Source organism: Neopsephotus bourkii, unplaced genomic scaffold (genome assembly GCF_033783945.1).
Source record: "Neopsephotus bourkii isolate Nb327-2 ecotype Australia unplaced genomic scaffold, CSIRO-AGI_Nbou_v1 NB_1511, whole genome shotgun sequence".
NCBI classification, from domain to species: Eukaryota; Metazoa; Chordata; class Aves; order Psittaciformes; family Psittacidae; genus Neopsephotus; species Neopsephotus bourkii.
In genome coordinates this window covers 773,021-787,747 of record NW_026901987.1, presented here as the reverse complement: position 1 = coordinate 787,747, position 14,727 = coordinate 773,021, and the positions used below count along the sequence as shown (strand labels likewise).

The 14,727-nt window shown below is 42.5% G+C and overlaps 2 protein-coding genes across 6 annotated transcripts; both read right to left on the bottom strand.

Annotated features, from left to right (window-relative positions):
* Nucleotides 1-415: 415 nt before the first annotated feature.
* On the bottom strand, nucleotides 416-14,417 carry CUNH6orf163 (chromosome unknown C6orf163 homolog). Of its 5 annotated transcripts, none has more exons than XM_061369763.1 (6): nucleotides 14,339-14,417; nucleotides 8,626-8,793; nucleotides 6,515-6,609; nucleotides 5,858-5,965; nucleotides 3,870-4,072; nucleotides 416-2,515 (listed from the first exon to the last, which is right to left on the bottom strand). In XM_061369763.1, exons 2-6 carry the CDS (start codon nucleotides 8,771-8,773, stop codon nucleotides 2,056-2,058), a joined length of 1,014 nt encoding a protein of 337 aa, XP_061225747.1. In that variant the 5' UTR covers nucleotides 8,774-8,793; nucleotides 14,339-14,417; the 3' UTR covers nucleotides 416-2,055. The 5 variants fall into 5 exon arrangements, with proteins under 5 accessions (XP_061225747.1, XP_061225746.1, XP_061225748.1 ...); XM_061369762.1 differs by lacking the exon at nucleotides 14,339-14,417 and adding an exon at nucleotides 10,379-10,431; XM_061369764.1 differs by lacking the exon at nucleotides 14,339-14,417 and adding an exon at nucleotides 8,921-9,499 and having other exon boundaries at nucleotides 6,560-6,609.
* SMIM8 (small integral membrane protein 8) lies at nucleotides 11,778-14,427 on the bottom strand. Its single transcript, XM_061369766.1, has 3 exons — nucleotides 14,339-14,427; nucleotides 13,213-13,354; nucleotides 11,778-12,210 (listed from the first exon to the last, which is right to left on the bottom strand). Exons 2-3 carry the CDS (start codon nucleotides 13,330-13,332, stop codon nucleotides 12,052-12,054), a joined length of 279 nt encoding a protein of 92 aa, XP_061225750.1. The 5' UTR covers nucleotides 13,333-13,354; nucleotides 14,339-14,427; the 3' UTR covers nucleotides 11,778-12,051.
* Nucleotides 14,428-14,727: the final 300 nt, after the last annotated feature.

Here is a 14,727-nt window from a genome sequence, read left to right as displayed (position 1 = left end):
ACACTGACGTACATACCCAGTCAATATGCACTCCAGTCTCAATTGCTGGCACCCTAAGCCCTAAGCCCTTGTCATCTGTGTTCCAACTCCAGCTGCTGGCAGGTAGAGCCCCATGCATACACACACACACATACACACAGAGAAAGCCCTGCACCCAGGAAAAGTTAGAAAAGGAGTTCAATGAGAAGACAGGACAGACTATGCTGATGAGACACAGGGTATTGTCATCTATGACCAGCCCCTGTTTACATGTAACCAGCCCCTTTATCCCCTTATCCCTCTCTTTTATAACTTATTCTTCCCCTAAACACCTTGATCCCCCTTTCCACATTTGGTTCGTTCCCTAAAGATTCCATACTAAACCTTTGTACAATCTCAAGATACTCTTCACTGCATTCCATGGGGAGTCCTATACCTCCAGGCTGTATCCACCCTCAGTCTGCAAGGCTCTCCAGAAAGCCTCTTCAATTGACTTCTGGTGCTGGGTCTCACTCCCAGTCCATGGGGCTAACACCCTCCTGAGATGACCCGGGAGGGGCTGGATTGGAGACTTATTCCTCTGACTGGTTTGCTAGGGTTCTCCCAGCTGCATCTGTGCCTCTGGGCTCCTTGGTGTGTACTGAGGTGAGCCTTTAACCAGCTAAGCCAACAGAGTGTTCACCAGCTTTAGATATTGCATGATGCTGCTGCTAGTACTTTAGTTCCAGTATTTTACTCCTGTAGTTTCAAAAGACTTTTATGCTTAATGCATATGTAAATGCTTTCTTTAGAAAATGGTTTATGGATCTTATGGAGTATTTCAGACTGTCGATGGGCTTTTAAGCTGCAAACACAAGTTTTGTCTTGGGTTCTGAGCAGTTTATCCATTTGATTAGACAACCGTGAACATGAAGTTTGGGTTCTTTTCATTGCAAACCTAAGAGAGAAAATGAACAGGGAGCATCAGCTCTCCAGAGCAAGAGCTTCCACAATTCAGTGGAATAAGGTTTTACAGGTATGTAGGTCAGAAATAGTGCCAGAGCCTGCCAAATACCTGCTCAACATATTTTATATGAATTAAACTGTTTCAGAAGAAACCAGTGACTTCACTTGTCTTTACTTCTTAGTTTGGTAGAGTGATGGATATCTATGAGATTATTCTGCTTTTTGGTTTTCTGGGGTTGTTTTTGAGCATGAGGAAAAGATGGCTGTACAGACTGCTCTCTTAAAAAATCATTTAAATGACATACCTATAGACAGGTATGTCATTCACCATATTATACTTTCTATCACCTACAGTAAATACCAGCTCCTTTACATTCTTCAGCTACACTCTAGATGCTGTGCAGTGTTTTTAGATTAACAGGTAACAAGAAAGACATAAAGCTTTAGTGAACATTAAGCAAATGCTGTGGGAAGTCTTACTACACAGTGAAGGCAAATCAGCTGTTTAGGCAGGCACAATCTCGGAACAAATCAGTGTACTGAGGCTGGCCTAAAGCCATGCAGGCTTCAGGCACGTGTGAATAGATAAACCTGAGTCCTCCCAAGGGAAAATTATTTTGCATGCCTGCTGGCACACACTTTTTCCTCAAAAGCTGTCTCTCAAGCCAGGTGAGTTTTCAGATCATGTAGCCACTCACTTGCAGGGACTTTACATAGACATAGACGTACACACCACTGCATTGAATAACCACCCTGTAAATCTCGGAACCTGAGGTGCAGTTGTTCAAAGCCTGCGTGTCTTATTCCACACCCAACTATTCAGGGGCAGAGCCAACAGTCCTCAAAGTCCAAGCGCTCGTGCTTAACTGAGATTTTCGTAGATTTTTCTGCCTTTTTCCTTCTCAAGAAGGACTCAGTGGGAAGCTCCTCAAGCGTTACCTGTTCCAACCTCGCATTTGTGAAACAAAAATTAACCGATAATTTGTCAGCATGGCTCACCAATTATTTAATACAGTGGTAGTCATTTTTCTCTGTATCATTCTAACCACAATAATGTAATTCAGTGAGCAGAAATGACTTTATTTTTCAGCATTGCCTGTTTGTAGTTCTGTTTACCCATGGCTGTGAATCTCACACTTCGGATACTAGTTCTCCTATACTGTCACTGTCCTCTGATGCTTCTGGTGTGTCCTTCTGCTGAAATGCTTCCCTGAATGGCAAAATAAAATCTGCTTGTCCAGGGGACAGGCTAGGAAACGTGGCATCAATATACCTTTGAAAGGTTTGTCTTGTTGCTTGTATTTCATTTTCCAGGATGTCCTTCCATTCTGTCACCTTTTCCAGTTCTTGTGTGAGAGTCTTTATCTGTTCTTCTGCTGCTTTCAGCATAACCGTAACTTTTTCCAGCTCACCAACCTGTAAAGTCTCTGCTTTTTCAGGCTGTTTTTCAGTCTCAGTCTCACTCTCTTTTTGTATGATACTCCGGACAATATGAATCTCACGATCTTTTTCTTTTTTTAATTGCTCTATACTCTTATGATATTGTTCCTCAGCTAACCTAATTTCTTCTTTAAGTTGTTCTGAGCACATTCTATTTGAAAGAAGAAAATGATGAAAAGATTTGTTGGGAACACGTGTTACTAAAGATTATTGAAAAAAACAATTTAAGTCTATTTAGGTTGTTGTAAAAACTCTCTTATTCAACTATAAATATACGTGAAATCAGAACTTGATATAGGACATCTGAAATAAAATAGGGTAAAAGAAGGCTACTGATAATGCAGAGAAAGGAAGCTGCAGAAGATTCTGTGTGTGTCATATCTAGCAATAATTTCATGATGAAATGAAAAATATAAAGGATCAGTATTTCACTCTTCATTCAGGTCTCTCTCTGAGTGAGACACCTGAATTCTTTCGTTAAGAGAATTATGTACACACTGGTTTTGAAATAGGCTTTGACAATTCGGCCCCCAGGTTAAAATGCTGCCTTGAAGTCAAATCTAACAACTGATTTCTAGACTACAGACTCATCCATAATTTTGTTTAAATGTTACTGAGAACATTTTTGTGCCAGCGTGTCAGTAACAAATATAATTTATATTATGTAGTCAAAACATTATGGGTGCTATTCACCAGAGCTGGCTCAGGGATACACAAATAATGGTGCATCAGGCATCCGTAAAGGTTACTGACCCAAATACTTTGATGTAGAGAAAACAATTTCTGCCCTCTGTTTGTGCTCTCTCCACTTTGCTGGAGATATTTTAGCAGAACTCTGCTAACATGAGAAGTTAAAGAGACCAGTTAAGTTTATGTGGAATGTCATTTATCTTTGGCAGAAGGGGCATGTTTTAATAGTGAAAACAAAGGTATTAAATAATGGATCAAAACTTAAGTGTGACTGTTCAGAAAATGAAAAATATCTTACAAAGGAACACACCGGAACTGATCTTTTCATTGTGATACTGACATTTTGTTGTCTATGTTGTCAAAAAATTAAATGTATTCTACTCTCAAGGGAGAGGGGTGTGCTATTATTTTGACATCAAAGCTATTTAATTCACAATGTTTAATTTATACAGGTAGAATCTCCTGTGCCCTGCAGATCTGAGTTTTGCATAGATGTCAGGAATGGCACAGTAGGCCCTGAGATCTTTACTTATGATGACTCTAAATCAGCTACAAACCCCAAAACGTTTGGATCATTGGCTGGCTTTGTGATACTTGCTTTTAGAAACAAAATATATTTCATTTTTACTTGGTGCATCAGCGAGAGAGGGTGAGCCTGCAATTCTTGCTGGTCACTTGTCATTTCCAAATACATTTTTTTCTGAAGGGTCTACAGATCTTTTCCTAGGAGACCTGCATCTGAGCAATGCTGATGCAATTCCAATCATTTAGAACAGCATTTTTGCCACCCAAGTCAGAGGAAACACTAACAGCACCTGTGCAGAGTGAGTGCTGCCTGAAAGGCTGCCTCCCTCTCCTGTTTTCTGGCTTTGGCCACAGCTCGGGTCTTGTCCTGGGCACATTCCATGAGGATCCTCTGAAGTCTGTGAGCCATGTGCTGCTCTGCAGCTTCTGCCTCTCTCTTCTGCTGTTCTTCCATGTACAACTGCATCTCTGCCTCTGCCTTCATCACCTCTTCCTTAAGCAAAGTTAAAAGTAGATGTAAGTAGTGACAACAGCTTTTTGCTCAGTTGTCTTTAAACAATCCCCAGCAACACCCAGCAGAACAGACTTCAGAAACATATTATGGGGCAATTACAGTGACTTATTGTAACATCATACCACACCTACATCACCCATGTTTTCTACATAAGGCAGAAAAAGTTCCCTGACGTATTTTCTTCACAAGCCCACATGCCGACAGGAAACCTGGCTAAAACCATTTGACCATGAATGGTGGTGGCCATATCAGTACTGCTGCAAAAAAGCCATTCCTGAGGCTATCAGCTAAAAGCAATTGTCTTTGACCTTCCCTACAGGTAAAAACCCCACTTCAGTCACTCAGTGATACGCTTTGTTAGCTGCCACTATCTGTTCGCTTAGACAGGAGTTGAGTAAATTTTCTGCCATTGTCTCTGCAAGCTAACTGCTAGTGAGCATTTAGCTCACTCTTTACATACCTCTTAAAATGAACTGCAAGAAACAAACCCCACCAAATCTCAAATATCTCACAATTACTTTAGTTATATCTGCCTCTTCTTTTGTTTCACCTGTAGCATTCCGTATTTGCTCCCTTGTCCTCAGTCACTGGAGCCCATGTTGCCAGGACAAATGTCTAAACAATCCCCAGCACTCAGATCTATGAGCACTAAGATCTATGAAGATCTGTAATAGACTATAATAATAGTCTAACACAGTCTAAAAAGATGTATAATAGCAAGTAACTGAATCGTTAATCACAAGGAACTAAGCTTCTGGCAACTATTGTTGCCAGATGCTTTGACAGCAAAAGACAGAGCTCCCTTGGAAAATAACTCCATAAAATGGAATGAACTCTAACAGAAAGTTAAGACCACTGTAAACCTCCCTGCTTTTCCTCTTAAGATGCCAAGCACATTGCTTTGACTGCCTTCAGTATGAACAGATAGCTATTTAGAAACTTGTACAAAATAAAATTCCAAAGGAAAACACTCCCGCAATTCTCTCTGGGCCTTTCATCTGCCGGTGGGAAGCTGCAAGACTAAGGATGAAAAGCATTAGACGGACTGCGTAATGCCTGATTGAGGAGCACTTGGATGCTCTAACAGCAAAAAGCCCTGTGAAGCCGCACAGAAAGCAGGAAGGCTAAGATCCAGAAGGCAGTTGCCTTCCTTTCTCTGTATATCTTTGAGCCTTTTCTCAGATATCCAAAAAGCCATATAAAACATGTGCTAAACATATATAAAAATTCGAGGCTACAGTTAGTGTGCTTCATTTAGGAATATACATATGCTGGCAGTTTTCCTTCCCCTCCACTCCATTCAGCAGGCTCAGCAAATCAATTAAACATCTTTGTAGCTTTGATGGACATGAAACTTGAGGACAGATTTAAAGTTAAGCCCATATTTAACTGCCTCTAAGAAACACACCAGATCAGCTCAGGGGCTGGCTGAATCAAGGCCTGACAAGGAATTTTCAACAAAGTTCACAATCTTCATTCAATTAAAAATATAAAAAGAAGAGTGAAACGTGCTGAAAGTTAATTCGAAATCCAGTTAACTCAAGCTCATATCTCATCTACCACAAAGGCAGTCATCCGTCAGTCCGAGTACTTCTGAGTAGTTCAAGACTGGAGTTCAAATCTCAGATGAATGAAGTTTCTGGTTATAGCAAGCATTTAAAAAGATATGTATTTATTTTACACAGAATGACATTCTTGATTGTCAAACACACGCTTCTGTCCTGCTGGCTATTTCCATGGTAAGAAAAACAAACTGGTTCATACCCTTAATTTCTTTTCAAAGTTTTTTTGAAGGTCGTGTACAAATGCACTGTGTTTAGCGGCTGCCTCGTTGAGGGCTTTTTCCACTGCATCTTCCTTGAGTGTTTCAGCCTTTAAAACAAGTTATTATTTAAGTATAACTGCTGACATTCTATTAACATCCTATTAAGAAGAAGCAGAGGTTACATAAACAATAGTTCTCTATTTGCTATTTAAGAAATCAGAGCAAGTTAAATTTAAAACCAGGTAGCAAAATCCATTGTAGCCCTTTTGGCAATTTTATTGCAGTGATTCCTGTTCAAATGTGTCCTCACAATAGCACTGAGCTGCCACAGCTGTAAGCATGATACATGTATCTAACATACATGTCAATCTTGCATAGCACTGTGGGGAACAGCTTTAACAACGGGTAACTTCTGTGTGCTTTAGAGGCCGTTTTCAGACCAGATGTAAAATCTGTTACCAATTCAAAGTATGCTTTGCTGTGATCAGAAATGACAGAAGTATGTGCACACAGAAATCTGTGAACAAAGGAGGAAATGAAACTAATGACAGCTCTAAAGCAGTGACCCCAAAGTTCTTTATTAACTGTCATTATACTGTAGCAATTATTCCAAAGGATAATCATTATTAAAATGATGGGAGAATAATTTAATTTACCTGGGACCAAATTTCAGCTTTCATTTTCTCAATGTACTCTCGTACCTCTGCCTCCTTCTTTTCATATTTTTCTTGTTCAATGTGCGCTCCAATCTCTGCACAGTCAACACAAGCTGATCATGCACAGCAGACAATCACAGTGCAGAACTCCATGCCTCTCTCCCCACCCCTTTGCTTGGCTCCACACTTGAATTAAAAATCAAAAGGCTAAAAAACATGTACCCTCATCTCACATGAGGGTGAAACTACAATTATTATTGCTTGTGCAGTTCTGTAAATATAATAGGAAGGTGCCGAACCCAAGTCTTGCCTCCTAGACAAGGCTACAGAACAGGAGAGCATTGCAGATGTACCTCCTGACCCCTTGTTCTGATGGCTATCTGCACAGCACAAGCTGGTCAGTCCTCAGCTTTCCTGGGAGTGATTCACCCATTTCTGTCTGTGACTGAAGTTGCAGCAGTTTGGGGGACAGCTTTGCTTCCTTTAGATGCCACAGGTGAGTCGGTGCCTTCTCAGGCTCCCTGGGTCCTCAGTCCCCCAAGGCTTTCAGAGAGGTCTATTGCCCAAGATGCCCCCAGATTCCTTTATGACATTCTTGGCGCACACAATAAATACCCTCAGGAAGATACAGAATATTCCAGGTTTTTGAAACAGACCAGGCACATACAAAGGAATGCTTCTGTCCCTGCACTTGCTGCATCTGACCAGGGTCCAAGCAGCCCCAGCACTGCAGACACAGCTGATCCCTCCTAGAAAGGTGGAGCAAAGCAGCATGGTGGTGAGCCACACTGCTTCACAGGGCCAGCACCAAGGATGCTCCCCTTAGCAACATGGATGGAGACTAAGTGAAGTGGAAGGGAATTGGATAAAGATGCCTTTCTACAATTCAAACATAACATTCCCCCCCCAACAGTGGGATTTCAGAGCCTCCATCTTTCCTACTCAGTGCCAAGCCTGGGCATTGCTTTGGATCCCATTCTCTGTGCTTGACGGGGCCAAAGAGTCACATTTTTCTGTGTCATTATAAAGGAAAATTAAGAAGTAGAGCCACAGGAGATCCAGCTTTCACATAGCCAGTGGAGGATTAAATTTCCCTCCTTCTTTCACTCCAGTCTTCTTCCCCACTCCACATGGGTGGGCAGAATCCTCCCACAGAGCTCACATGAAGTACATGGAAGACAGCAGCAGGATGGGACAAAGGGGTCTACTGATTCAAATCAACAAAACAGAAGTCCAACAGTGCAGAAAGCCTAGCAACAAGCATGTTGTGCCCTGAATGCACAGCTTTCCCCCAGTCCATTATATTAAGCAGTAAAAAGAAAATAATTTAAAGAGACTCTCTGGCCTTCTTGACGTGTTTCACGCTGTGTGTGTGTAATGCAGGACTGAAGCTTCATGTTCCGAGCACATGCGGGGCACTCATCCCTCTGCCCAGGCTCCCATTACACTGATAACCTCTTTATATTGTTTGAAATAGAAACCAAGCATGCTGCTCTTCACAATGCACTTTAATTAAAATGCACAAGATGATTTCTACCTAATGTTACTGATCAGAAACCTCTCTGACAATTAGGCATAGCATATAAAGATACTTGAGATTCTTGCTAGATCCTCAAAAGTATGAATGCTACCACAATTTCCTTTATTATTGAGGTTATGATTGTGACATGCCAACAAAAACATCAAACCTCAAGAGAATCTACAAGCCTCAACCTAAGGTCAGCAGCTGAATCAAGTGTAAGAAGGTAGGATTCAGGATAAAATATCTCAGCGTTGTCCTGTGCTGTGGTCAAGGATAAGGGAATGACCTTTGCATATGTTAAGTCAAACATAGTTCTTTCCAAACTACTTGAAGCTTAGAAAACATTTGCTAACGGTCTTAGAGCTGAATCTCTTTTGGACTCCACTATGCCCAAGTCTCAACACCGTCATGCACCACAGGACAACTGACCCTGAATATACTAGACTTATTAAGATCCAGAAGGTAAGCACAGCTCATTGTTACGGAGACGTGAACACCTTCATGACCATCAAGAACAGATGGATACAACAGCTCTTGGAGATTTCCTAAATCTCAGATTGCAAGGAACAGATTTCAGAAGCAAACTCACCCAGTATATCACGATGAGTGTAATACCTTGTTATGAAAGGCTTATACTCCCGAATCCGATCAAAAGTAGCATTGGAAGGTGGTGGTGGTACTATTTTTGAACATGCAGCACAACATACGAAGGAGTGCAGATCAGGATTTCTAATCATTGTGGCATTCTGGTGTTTTCCTGTAATACAGTTGCTACAATGTCAGAACTCTATTCCTGGTACATCTCTTGCTGGCAGGCAAAACACTTAACTGTTGCTACAGAAAACATGCAAGCTGGTGAAGAAAGAAAAATCACTGGCCATTACTTCTTACCCAGTTGGATGAAATGTTTGCCTTCCGGTTAGGATTCACACATGCTGACAGCTCAGTAACATGCTGCAGGCAGATGATGAGAGAGGGTTTAGTGAAGTAACCCCTTCCAGCCTGAATGTAGCTCTCTGCAGAGCAATGGTTACCGGGCAGGGCTGGCTTTGCTCACAAAGAACTAGCTTTCCCGGTAATAGTTGAGCAGTGTCACAGCAGGCTTTGCCTTTTCAGTGTCTTTTTTACATTTGTTTCGTTGTTGCTGAATGCCAATTCCTATTCAAACCATGTAAGCTAAGATTTTAGGAGCAGCATAATAGCTGGTGCTTCAGGTATTTGAATCATAGAGTTCAGTTGCTCTTGGTAAAGATGAGAAAGCCAGCACATACAGTAAGGAATTAGCAAAATCCTGGCAGAGCCTCTGCCTGGGAAATCATTTTGACTCTCAGTTCCTGTCAAGCCACCTATCATCCACTGTTGATAATTCTTACTGTATTGAAGGTGAAATTGAGAAAAGCCAAACAAAAGAAATTGTATTGGCGCTGTTTGTGTCTCCTCCAGGTGTATAAGAGTTGTGCTTTCAGAGCTGAGCCAACAAATTTTGCTATGAATGGAGCTCTGTTTGGGTGGGTTTTTTCCCCTTTAATCCAATACACAGTGTTTATGACGTAAATCAGTTACTTACAACAGCAAATGCCAGTATTGATACTATAACGCACATTAATTACATTATTCTCTGTGCTCGCACTGCTTTATCTCCATTTTATATGCAATTTTTGTAGCATTGAGTTACCTATGCAGCACCTGACACAAAAAAACAGACTCTCCTTAATAATAGGGACAAATTTAAATAGTGTTCCTTCAGCCTGGGCAGTTTTAAATTAATCTGGTTAACAGGACTTGACTCCAGCCAAGAGCTACAAGGCCCCATCTTAGACAGCTTTTCTATGAAGTGCCATTGGCACACATATTGTCTTGACCCTGCCCAGGTCAATCCCAGCCTTTATCTTTCATACCCCCCCACTTCCTTTTCCTCAGATCCTTCCAGATCCATATTCACTTCACAATTCAAAATTTTGAGAGCCATTACTCCCAAATATGTGAAAACAAGAGACTGGGTTTTCTCACTTCAAATCATCTGCAGGTATAAGGATCAAAGTGTGTATTTTAAAAGCCTGCAGAAAACCAGGTTAACACGCTTACTGCAGCACTGGGTTTGGAGTTGTTTTAATTCATGCAAACATACCAGACTTGTGCATTTTAATGAAATGAAAAGAGCTGAAATCCTGTGTGACCCGTTTGAAAACAAAAACAAATGGGTTCTACATACCCATCACATTCTATCAAATGAAACATATTCCACAGGATACGCACAGCATGTGATAGTTCTGAATATCTGATCAATTCTATGATTCACTTGGAAATTCCTTCACCAATCGAAAGGCAAGTGGTTTCCTCACCTGCAAGCTTTCAGACTTGCCTGGGACCTTGTTGCTGTGAGGCAGAGGGGAATATGTTTTTAAAGGCTTTGTTTCTATAGCTTTTCAAAGGTAGAAGTCAGTTCCCTCCTTAGGCAGGAAGTAACAAAGGCTCAGCTGAATTTAGGATACAGGTAACTATAAAACAGAGACACAAGGAAAATCACAGGTTCAATGTGAAGGATTTGTAGGGAAATAAAGAGAATAGAGCTCTTAGGCAGTGTCATCTTTCTTATCTTCAGTAACAAAACCATTTGGTAACATAACCCAAAGCAATTCCTAGAGTGGCAAACAGATGTCACTGCATGTTCGTTCTTCTTTGGCCTGACAGAAGCCACTTTGGCCAAAAGAGGATTAAGAAACAGGTCTCAGCTTCTTGGGAGCACTTGATGGGGCTGTAAATATGAGGTAGCTGAATGGAAAAATACAACCAAGAACATTAATGAGGGTCCACAGTGGGAAAAGGGCACTTTTCCACAGCATATGCCCTCCCACCACATGCTCTGGAGTTTGGTTAATGAGATACCATCTAGGACATGTCAGAAACACAGAAGCAGTTGGAGAAGCTCGTAGAAAGCCTTTGTGCCAGAACAGGACAGCACCCACTTGTACAGTGTGCTCATGGGAACCCTCTCTTGTGCTAAGGCAATGCCATAGCAGCCAGGCTCACAGTGGCACCAACCAGCCCACTGCCAATGGGCTGCCTCACATCCACCCACAAGGCTGTCTGGCAAGACTGGAATTGTTCAGGTGGATGCAGTCTTGTCATTGTAATAACAGTCTTTTCATTGTTGATTTTAGACTTTCCATTCCCTATTTTGAGTTTAGTAGCCTGCAATAAATTAGTGTTATATAACATACTCTGCAATACAGAGAAACTTAATTTTTGAAATCAGCTTGAACAAACCAGACTTGATGACTAGTCAAGAACACTGCACAACCTCTGGCTAACCTGGAGTTATACATAGCTACTGGCAAGCTCATATTGGTAGGTTCAGATCTGCTCTACTCTGCCAAACAGGAAAGGTCACAGCTGGGTTCTTCCTGCCTTTCCCTTGGCAGAAGCAGTCCTTTCGCTTTTTCTTCTTTACTTACTGGGTTTTTTTTCTGTCTGTAAGGAAGAGTATATTATCATCCAAGGAATACTTTGGTCAGTATTTTACAAATTCTTTTATTAAATACAACCCTCCAACGACTATCAGATCTTTCTTGCCTTAAAATTATTTCACTTGCACTGTTACCTGTTAACTTTCAACAGATCAAGAGATCAACTTTTTCTTTTCACACACAATGCGTTACACTTCTGTTTAAAAATTAAGACAAACCCCTGTTTTCACTCAAAGCAAAGAGAAAACAAGCTGAAATATCATGTGCATTTCTAAGGCATTTACTTGTCTTGACTGCATGCCCGAGGTAATTTCACGTCTTCTGACAGGCCGTGGAGTTTGCAGACAACAGTTCTTAAAGCCACTTTTATGTTCACATGTATCTCAATTGCAATTCATTTGTACAGGTAAGGCATTTTACAAAGGAATTTGAACTGGACTGAACAGCAAGAGAGACATTTATCCATTATTTCAAGGGACAGAGAAAAAAAAATAGTAGTTGCCTGGCAAAGTCCTGTTACTGATTTGCTGATTTCCTTCCGTACGTTCTCAGTCCCACTTGGAAGTCTTCCTCCTCATATACCTGGACCCCTCACTGTCGATTGCTTCATAGAGGTCCTTTTTATTCTCTATGGTTGCATGCAAATAACCAAGGTAGGCCACACAGAGGGTAATTGCTATGAGCCCAAATGCCATCACAGGCTTGTTCTGACAAAAAAAAAATTAATCAGTATCTGTCTTTAGTCAAAACATTTCTTTGTTCAACACATTCTTCTGTCTTGGCTAAGAAAGTGAACAGTAAATGGCTGTGATACCTATCTGCAAGAATTATCATTGCTTTCTAGCAGACTGATCCAGATGACTTTGATAACCAGCAAGAAGGGAGACTCAATTTTCTAACAGCAAAAGGAATTCCCTTTGAAAAAGAAGCCTCTCTGGAGACAGAACATGGCATTTTCCAGTGCTGTGTCTTTTGCTGGTCCCAAATGCTGCTTCAGCACGAATGAACAGGCCAAAACCTACCACTAAAGGTAACTAAATGCAAACTTCTAACAATTCATCTGAGCATGCTACTGAGACAAGCAACTTGTTTAGTGGAAGGTGTCCCTGCCCATGGCAGGAGGGTTGGAACCAGATGATCTGTAAGATCCCTTCCAACCCAAACCAGTCTGTGATTCTGTGTAAAAACACAGGATGTATTATCACAGAATCTGATTCTATTACATGCATAAAATTTCATCCAGTCTTGCTGGGTTGCACAAGTGCAAATAAAACCTGAGTATCCTCAACTTAATTATAAAAGCAACAAAAATAAAAAATATTGAAAAGGTACCAAAAATCCACACCACCACCACCCCCCACCACAAAGCCTGCACTTTTGTTTTGTTCCCTTTTAAACATTAAAGAGGACTCCTATTACTTAACCTGTCAAATTACATGGGTAATATGTCTGTAGACAGTCTTTCTGTTAGTAACTTGGCTAGGTATAAAAGGATTAGACAATATAGCAGTGAAATAAAAGCTGGAATAAACAATGTAGTGTTCTGAGCTCATAACAATCAGAGTGAAATAAAGTAAAAATATTTTTAGCTACATTACTGAGTGCTTTGCATAACGACAGTTATATAATGCACACAAATAGCAATGACAACTTTACAGCAACCCTGTCTCTCCAAGCCTGTTTCATTTCCCTCAGAATGAGCCTCTTACAGGTTTAATGGAAAGCTCTGGGTTCACAGCTCGGAAGAGCATAGTTGTCTGAACAGTTCTCAATCCTGGTTTTCTCTCTTTGGGTGTTTCACTTGCATTTGGAGAGTTGGTGGAAGACATTTTAATTAATGTTGAATACTTCCTAAAAACAGAGTAAAAAGTAGATGTCATTATAAAAAACCCCAAACTACATTCACCAAGCATAAGTTCTCACTCAGGATGTGTTCTTACAGCATGAATTTTACTTTGTATATATGTATCAACGACTGCCTTTGGTGTTACTAACATTCCCAGCTTAAGCACACTGACTTTCAATCTTGATATCCTGATAACTGGAGTTTTTGCTTGTCTTTGACTAATGCTTTAGTTAACCCACAGATCAAGTAGCTCTGGCTAAAAAAGACAAAGCCAGCAAACACTCTTCCTTTCTTCTTTAAACTTTACATATGACATGACAGCCGACACCCCCCTGTAGTGCAGTCAACCAATCCACCCCCCCACCCCTCCCAGCAGCTCTAGGACTCAGGTCTCACTTTTACACGCAAGGCCTTCTGCAAAATGCCACCTGAGCGAAGGTGAACAAAACACACCCCTGTCTAACCCCGCTTACCGAGGGGCAGAGAAGAAGCGGTGCTACGACCCCTGCCCCGTAGCTCACACAAGCAGAGCACAGCCGGGGACCCGCGGGCAGGATTCACACTCAACTCGGCAAGGCCCCGGTCACTGCAGGGAGGTCAGGGCAGCGAGGAGGTCGGCTAAACGCGACCACATGGGCACAGGGCACTGTAATGCACACCGCCAGCACACACGCGAACCCCAGTCGCCCAGCCGGGCTCCGATCAGCACAAACAGCGAGGGTAAGGACGGAAACCTCCTCCAGGGCGGTCAGGGGGCTTTACTCCGCGTACGAAGGGGCGAATTTCTCAGAAGAAAACCCCGGCTGGGCCGCCGGGGACACAAACAGAAGACCAGGCCACCGCCATGCTCCGCACGGCCCCTTAGGAGGCGGAAGGTGACGGAGGTCTCCCCGCCGACAGCCGGCGCTGCCCGGCGCTGCCCGGCGCTGCCCCGCGCTGCCCCGCGCTGCCCCACACGCCCCTCTCGCCCCTCTCGCACCACAACTCACCCCCTCCCACCGCCAAGGCCTCCCGAAGGGCGGGAGAATGGTTTAGCGCCCTGCGCCTGCGCACTTGTACCTCCCCTCGGCGTTCCGCCCCGTCCTGCCCGTCCCCTCAGGCGACTGACCCGGGCGGAGGCGGGGGGAGCGTATTTACATCGGTCTACGCCGCCGAGAAGCGCTCCACAGGGTAAACCCGGGGTTGAGGCTACGTCGGAAGAATTGTAGAATCACAGAATCACCTAGGTTTGAAAAGATCTTTAAGATCATCAAGTCCAACCAAAACCTCAGGACTGCCGAGACCAACACTAAACCATGCCATTGAGAGCCTCATCCACACGGTTTGTGGAGGCTTCGAGGACGGTGATCCCAGCGCTGCCCTGGCCAGCCTGTTCCAG